General features: G+C 44.0%; 1 protein-coding gene across 4 annotated transcripts in view; it reads left to right on the top strand.

Moving 5' to 3' along the window:
• Positions 1-3,861: 3,861 nt before the first annotated feature.
• The window catches only part of zgc:158464 (uncharacterized protein LOC791139 homolog), a 103,449-nt gene continuing 99,659 nt past the window's right edge, over positions 3,862-7,651 (top strand). For 2 of the 4 annotated variants that reach the window (XM_051944180.1, XM_051944175.1), the window contains exon 1: positions 3,863-4,647. In XM_051944180.1, coding sequence (XP_051800140.1) covers positions 4,213-4,647 — 435 coding nt within the window. In that variant the 5' untranslated portion in view covers positions 3,863-4,212. Of the gene's footprint in view, positions 4,648-7,651 lie in introns of all 4 variants that reach the window. The other 2 variants (XM_051944184.1, XM_051944171.1) reach the window with 2 other exon arrangements.

Genomic DNA, 7,651 nt, shown 5'->3' with positions numbered 1-7,651 from the left:
CAAGCTAGCATGCATTTTCTGTTCTGACATCAGTCTATCACAGCAGCAGCAAGGTTTTCAACAGTGTGTCACAGGAGGTCTTCTGTGGGATTTTACTACCCACATCACTACGTCAGTGTGTCTTCCCACCTTCCCTCCCACGACGCTGACACAGGTTCACTGTTGGCCTTCCTTGGACCACTTTTAGTAGTGACTAACCACTGCATACTGGGAACGCTCCAGAAGACCTGTCATTTTATTTATCCCACCACTTGATAGGTGCCATTGTAACAAGATCAATGTCATTCACTTCACTTGTCAGTGGTTTTAAAGTTATGGCAAATTGGATATCTGTACCAACAGATATCTTCATGATAAGTATCCACCAATGCGTACAGGTGGATGGTGGTTCCTTTTTTGTCCCTTTATTCCAACAAATTAGAAGCTGCACTGGATTAACAGGGGTAAAACTGCTGCTTATCTGGCTTTCAACAATGCAGGAAATTTTGTTAAGCATACTTCCTGTTTACAAGCAGCTGCCTCACCTCACGTTCAGACTGTGTCCTGCAGTACATTCACACTGGGAGCTTCACTGTGCTTCCACAGTCTTTTGCTGTCTACTTGAGCAATTAGATATTGATTTCCTTGCTTGAGGACCTCGGTGATACAGTTGCTGACAGACAGGAGACTGTTGCACCTTCACAAATAAAATGTTCCAACCTCTCTCAGTCTGGAGAACCAAATCAAAAGTCACCTGCCTAAATGACAGGGAGAAAAAGCATCTCATGCAATACACACATCATTCTTTGAATGTCCAGCAACTGCTTGGATCCCTTAAGCATGTTTCCATGGAGACTTGGACTGGACTGGAGTGTGGATATAGTGTTTACCAGACAAGAATTACAGGAGCTGAGTGGAATTGAAATCCCATTAAAAATGTAATACATTTTAGTAACTTATGGTGCTGAGAATAAATGTGCCGATGTGCACATATTTATGTACCAGTGGGTGTAATGTGGGCATGTAGGACAGGGAAAGGAAAAGAAATGAGAGAGATCACTTAGTGTTACCACACTGCCTTGTTGAGATTTTGGCAAGTTAATGCATCAACGGTAGCTCAGTTTATTTGAGATGACAGCAGTCAAATTTAATTAGAATTCTTATTCTAAACTGTTTTATTATCCTCTAGAATTGGGCTTGGAAGCTCTGAGAAATGTATGAGACAAAATGAACATAAACAAACATATTTGTACAAAGTTCTTTGCTCAGCGTTTTTTTTCCACACCCGGTAATTTCTTTTCAGCTGCTTCATTTGACACAGCTGCAGCTGAAAAATTCAAAAGTGAACGGGTGTATTGGTCGGTTTTAAAACCCAAGAGGAGAAATTTTAAGCTGTAAAATGTCCTGTTGGCACTTTCACTCCAGTCAGGCAATGTAATGAGGAGTAATACGGCACATGAATACCGTATTGCCGAAGTATTTTGACATTCTGAGGCACTTCACACAAAGTAGTGAGCAGTTATTGTCGAATTGCTGAGGCAAGAAAACATGGCATTACAACAGTGAAACCAGAGAGATTAGAGCATCCAGTAACCAGTCACCAATCTTAATTTCAACTGCAAAATGCAGGGTTAAAATGCATAAATCTTTAAAAAACTGAAATTACAGAATACCTATCTACATATTTCAGTTAGAAAACATTTCTAGGACTAAAATACCCTAAAATATAGGGTTGATATATGCTGCACATCATTATTTTTAATCCTCATCATCGCACCAACTCATCCTGCTGTGGAATCATTTCACAGCCAACTGCCTTAAAGAGGAAAGTAAACTTGTCACATGTCTGGCACAGCATGTCAAACATCTGAGCTGTCAGCAGTACCCGCTGAAGGCATTACATCACCTATAGCAAACCTAAGCTGTCATCATGTCTGAGCTCTGTAAATTTCATGCCTTTTTAAATGAAGTTCCTGCTATATACCTGCCAACATCCCTATCACTAACACCCAAATGTAAAGAAGGTTTGCTCAGAACCTACAAGTTGCTTTTTGTTAATTTGTCTGTTGTTTAATAAGCCGTAGAGGATGGACAGTAACAGGACACACAGTTTCAAAGGACTACTGCAATTACTGATGGTTTTCCAAATTAAATGGCACGGTTAACAAGTGCACATGTCCAGCTTTTTGAAGATCCTGACTCAAGCCACTCTCTTGGAGTCCCTTCCTAATGTTTTTGAATGTCTTTAAAGTGGCAAGAAGCATCAACAATTTGCGTTAATACATGACCGGCACCTCAGATTTTATTTGAAATATGATAGCTTAAGCAGAATTCCATACATTTCTACATAAATTCTGCTTGGCAAGCACTGCCTGCATAGGCTCCTTAAGAGACTATTCGTATCCTATGAGGTGCTGGATTACAGGATTTGCATTTTAAAGGGCGTCGGTGATGGCAGCCGAAGGAAATTGGTGAATGCAATCGTAGCAATGCAATAAAAGATCTGTAATGTGAGTCAGACTCTGTAACCTGAATGACACACCTGCTTTTTCCCACTATAGATCCTCTAATACCTACAGCCTGAGACAAGCTATTACCCCACAGCACCAGCAATATTTATATCACAGCATGTGTACAGCTAAGTACAGCACTGAGGTTCCACTTACAGCATATCCATACAGCCTTAAAATATAACATGTGAGCAGGAACAGGCACAAGTCTTTTGTTTATCTGTCTGAGATATTGCATTTCCCAGAGCAGGCAACAACAAAAGGCCAGTGTTGCAATAAACAAAGGAGCATCTGAAGCCATTCCCTCGTCTTTTAAAGCTTTTATGTATAATACACTAGTTAATCAGATTAATGTCTCGACTGCAAAAGGAAATTATTCCTATAAAGTGCAGGGAAAATTACACTGGTCCAATTTCTCTGCAAACCCAAAGTGCAGCAACGGCAGCATTTCAGGACAGATATAATAGATTTTGTTTTGATCTCTAGAGCATGGAGTTGTCTCTCCCAGGGGCCTGCCAGGGTTAAACTCTGATCTGTACACTGTGACTTGCTCAAGGCTGTGTGTGTGTTGTTATTAAAAAGAAATATTGCTTCATAAAAACCCGCTGCGCTGCAGCCATGACTCGTGTTAATGCAGACTGTTGCTGGAGTATGTCTCTGGGAGGGGAAATGTTGTTTTTTTTTAATCTGTCCTCCGACTGCAAAGACAATTAGCATGTGAACCCACAACCCTATCCATCAAAGAGATTGAAAGACACCTTGGAGAAAAATGTCCTCTTGCATTGTTGTGTTGAACAAATCTCCTCCTCTTCTAATGGATTTGTGTAATGGACTTAGCAAGGACGGGGCCCAGTGTTAATATAGACTCCGGCATCCTCTCCACTGGTCATTTGCAATGCAATCTGCAATTAAAACAGTCTGCAGTGGCCATCTGGACATGAGAGCACTGAGAATGAGCAAAGGACACTTTACCCTTGAGTCTTATTGAGGGGATGTACCTCAAGGACATTTAAGAAATTGAGTTCTAATATTTATTGTTTAAATAGTGCATGTGTCTGAACATAGAGTAAAATTTAGATTACTTTGTAGAAGAATGGGATGTGATCACCCTGATAATTTTTGATGGATCCAAACTTAAACAAACTTTCCTTTATACTTCTCCTGCTGCCATCACCACCTCTAGTGTGTTCCATAGTTTTGCAGATAATGATGCCAGAAGTCCCATCAGATATGGGATCTGTGTCCACTGAAACAAGTGACGCCTCCGTGCAGCTGCGATGGAGCGAAGTTTCACACGTCCGGTAGGTGGCAGTGAATGTTCTCAGGTAGGGAGGGCAGGTTGTGTGTGCGTTTCAGAGGGGAGGGGGGCGTGTGTTCCTCTTGCACAAGCGCTCCCGTGTTGCGTAGTCTGGAAACCTGACGTGGATCGCAGCCGAGCAGTGAAGAGCGGCAGCGGCGTGTGTGTGAGTTTGTGTGTGTGAGTGTGTGTGACAGTGACAGAGTTGCGGCGGAGCGGATCAGAAAGTGCCCGTGGCTGCTCTCCGCCGTCTCGCGCGCTCCTCCTCGGACCGGTCAGAGTCGCACAAGACCGACGCCGCGCGACCCGGTTCTGCTGGCCCCGCGAGTGACCCGAGGATCCCCGCTGAGACGAGCCCCGGAGCTGGAGAGCAGGAAAGCTGGAACTAAACTACATTCATTGACTTGTGAGCGATGCACTGGCAGCATGGCCAAGTGGTTCAAGGAGCACCTAGGATTCAAAACTACCAAAGCACCCCCACCGGCGCCTCCGAAACCGGACTACAGACACTGTCACACCGGTGTGCCCGGAGCGCCTGGCTACCAACAGACGAGCTCCGGGGCCACCTTTCCCCCGAGCCCCGCTCAGCCGGACATCCTCGCTGCTTACAAACTACAAAAGGAGCTAGACTTCGAGGACCCGTATACTCCAGGCGGAAATATTTCATTCGGCTCGAGTTTGAACACTGTGGGGTCGCCGGATATCAAGTATGTGTCACCAAAGCACCGACTTATCAAGGTGGAAACCATCGAAAAGAGCAGCCCGGCTCCGGGAGGGGGTGTCACGGTCACCCAGGCTGTAGCTGTAGGGAGTGTTAAATCTCCCACTTCACCTCCCTCCGACCACGACAACAAGGAGAAGGTGGGTGAAGTTTGGTCCAAACATTAGAGAGTAACAACTTTACTCTTCTCACACGCGCTAACATTTCAATTCAACCATGTTTTTTGTGAAAATGAAGCCACACAATTACAGCTGTTTCCCGTTAAACGGCCTGGCTACCACTTTTCTAATATAAAACCAGATCTGTTTACGAAGCACTTGACCTACTCCTGTAAAAACCAAATCGCTCCAACCGGCAGAACTTGTTACAACCACACAACGGCTGCCCACATGAGTTGCGACATCCACCTCTGTCTAATATCTAACCTGCACTACAGGGAGTGCTGCTGAGGGAACAGGCTCTGTCCTGTACAACACACAACTCAATGTGTGAGCTCATATTCCTTAAACATTCAAAACCTCTGTGTCTGCTGCTCACTTCTGGAGAGTTAAAGTGCAGGCAAACTAACTCCACTTGCTGCCCATCTGTATCTGCAGCTCATTCCCAAGCAACAATGTGATCTAGACTTATCCCAGTGCCTCTAATTTAACCTTAATCCAATCTTATTTAACTAGACAGATCAATTTAGCGAATGTTCATTGCAGTGATGCCTGCTGCCTTGAGGGGAAATTACTTGTGATGAGTTTATGGATATATGGCTCTAATTTGATCCCGGCTTGGCGCTGTTCTCTGAGCCAGCACAAACCTCTCACCCTTTGCTTTTTTAACAAAGTGAATGCGGAGACAGATGGCAGACATGCAGGTTGTGCCTTGGAGCATGCAGTCATGTCAGGCTTCTCTGGAATCCATGCACTGGGTTCATTTGGAGAAAGCTGAGATGTTCGGTGTCGGCAAGCTCGAGGACATGCTGTATGAGGGCTATAATCCTGCTGAGGAATGTTTTCAGTGTCTGCATAGCTCATTAACAGAGCAGAGAAAGCATAGCCCTGTGAAAATACACACTGCCCGCTCACTCAGATCACGCCACAATCACGGCTGTGTTCTCACATTTTTGTGGCCCTCTTGATTTCACCTCTGTGTCACTTCCTCCTCCACTTGTGTTTGCATTCGCACCTGTCTCGTGACATGTGGCGAGTTCACAGTTGGTTTTCGTTCAACACTTTTATTTATATTCCACGATGTCTGCAACCTGTCATGAGCGTGTTGCACGCGGGAATACTGCGCTTTTGTTTTTGATGGCACAAAACGCAGCCGTTACTGTCATCTGCCTTTCCCATATATCAACGACACAGAAATCGGGAACCAAGTGAAGCTCATAAAGTGATATTCTGCTGCAGTGTTTGTTTTCTCACACTGTCAGCCTCATTTTTTTTTGGCAACATTCGTGAACTTGGTATGCAGGGTTGAGAATCGGGCAGATGTGTGTTATCGGTTAAACAAGCCGGAAACCAAAATGTACAATTTTCACCCAGCCGGTGCAGCTGTTCAAGCTGATCAAACAGATTACAGTCGTCTCTTGTTAATTGAAGCATATTTGGATCTCTCCAAGTCAGAAATACAGTTGTGTCTATGCCTGCTCTCTTTCTCTGTGTGCACATGGCTTCAAGAGACAGGCAGTTGATTGCATAGTATGGACTGAATACCTCACACCCTGCAGTATGAATGATGTTATGGACGCGCTAAATCAGTCCTGACAGCTGGTGGGCTGAGGCAATATGTCGAGAGAAGGTTTTAAGGGTTTCTTGTCAGGTGATGAAGGTTAAATAAAAATGGTGTAGTGGTGGAGAGGGAAGTGAGATGATGCAGCAGGAATACCTCCCAAAAACATGTCGCCTGGTAGCCCTTGTCACATTTAGTTAGTTTGCAATTTCCCATCAAAAATAAAAACAACTACGTGTCACAGTATATGTGTGCATGTTTATTTATTTATTTTTAAATAGCGGATGAGAACTTCAGAGGGAAAAAAAACCCCTCAGATATGTCACTGCTTAGTAACTGCTTCAAAGAGTGTTTTGAGGCTTTGTGTTTACCCTTTTGTGAGGATTACAGTTTGTCTGGAAGCGGAGGATTTTCTCCTGGACTGTGGCTGGACATGGTAATTGTTTGTAAATCCTTGTTAGAGGGACTCTCTAGGTGAAGATTTTAAAGGTGCTGTTAATGAAGAACTGTCGGCCATATAGACAGAACAATCTCTGTAGGAGGATATGCTGTTTGCACACGGTGACATACTGTCCTTTCAGGCCAGTGCTAAAAGGCTGAAAGGTTGGTTTTGTTCTTGTTTGGGGATGCTTCATAGCAAAACACTTTTGTAGCTACTTTCCTGAGGCACCGTTTACCCTTAAACGAATAGGGATGCATGGTCAATGAATAAAACAGAATAAATGTATTTCTAGCTTGTAGCACATGTTGTCACACACACATCAGTGTGACACTCGTTTTTCTAACTGCACAGACTAAACGCTGACTGCTGAGAGACTGAGTAAAGAGCACACAAGTGTCTTAACAGCATTGCTTGGTTACATTGATGTTTTAATTACCTGACTCACAAATGCTAATTATATCACTGCTTACCTAATGCCTGAAATGCCAATAGCAGGATGAAGGGAATTTTCCTCAGGCCATTTCTATTCACCAGCCTCCATTGGGGAGGAGCAAGATTCATTCAGTTATATGCTGTTTTTTTTTTTTTTTTTTACAATTTCACAGGAGTACAATTTAGTCCCACATTGTTCCAATTCTGTGTTCCTTTTACTCTCACTTAGAGTTCCAGGTTTCATGTGGAGCTGAATTTTGATGTAGATCAGGGAGGGTTGCTTACAGTTTACAGTTTTCAAGGTATTGTGATGTGTTTTGTTTTTAATGATGCCGAGCCCTTCATGGTAGAGCGCGTTCAGAGCGATGATCAATTATCATCCCGCCTTGGAGCTAATTAACGGCCTCATCTCCCGGCTCACCGCTCTACTCAGCACTAACCTAACTTCTCTCAAGGACACCCGAAAGTGATGACGGGCTCCACTTGAAAATGTGTAAACAAAAGCAGCAGCGCGGGGCTGACAAGCTGCAGCCTCCCTCTGAAGCGCCGCC

Source organism: Acanthochromis polyacanthus, chromosome 2, assembly GCF_021347895.1.
Source record: "Acanthochromis polyacanthus isolate Apoly-LR-REF ecotype Palm Island chromosome 2, KAUST_Apoly_ChrSc, whole genome shotgun sequence".
Lineage (NCBI taxonomy): Eukaryota > Metazoa > Chordata > Actinopteri > Pomacentridae > Acanthochromis > Acanthochromis polyacanthus.
Note: the sequence above shows the minus strand (reverse complement) of the source record. Positions and strands in the feature narration are given on the sequence as shown.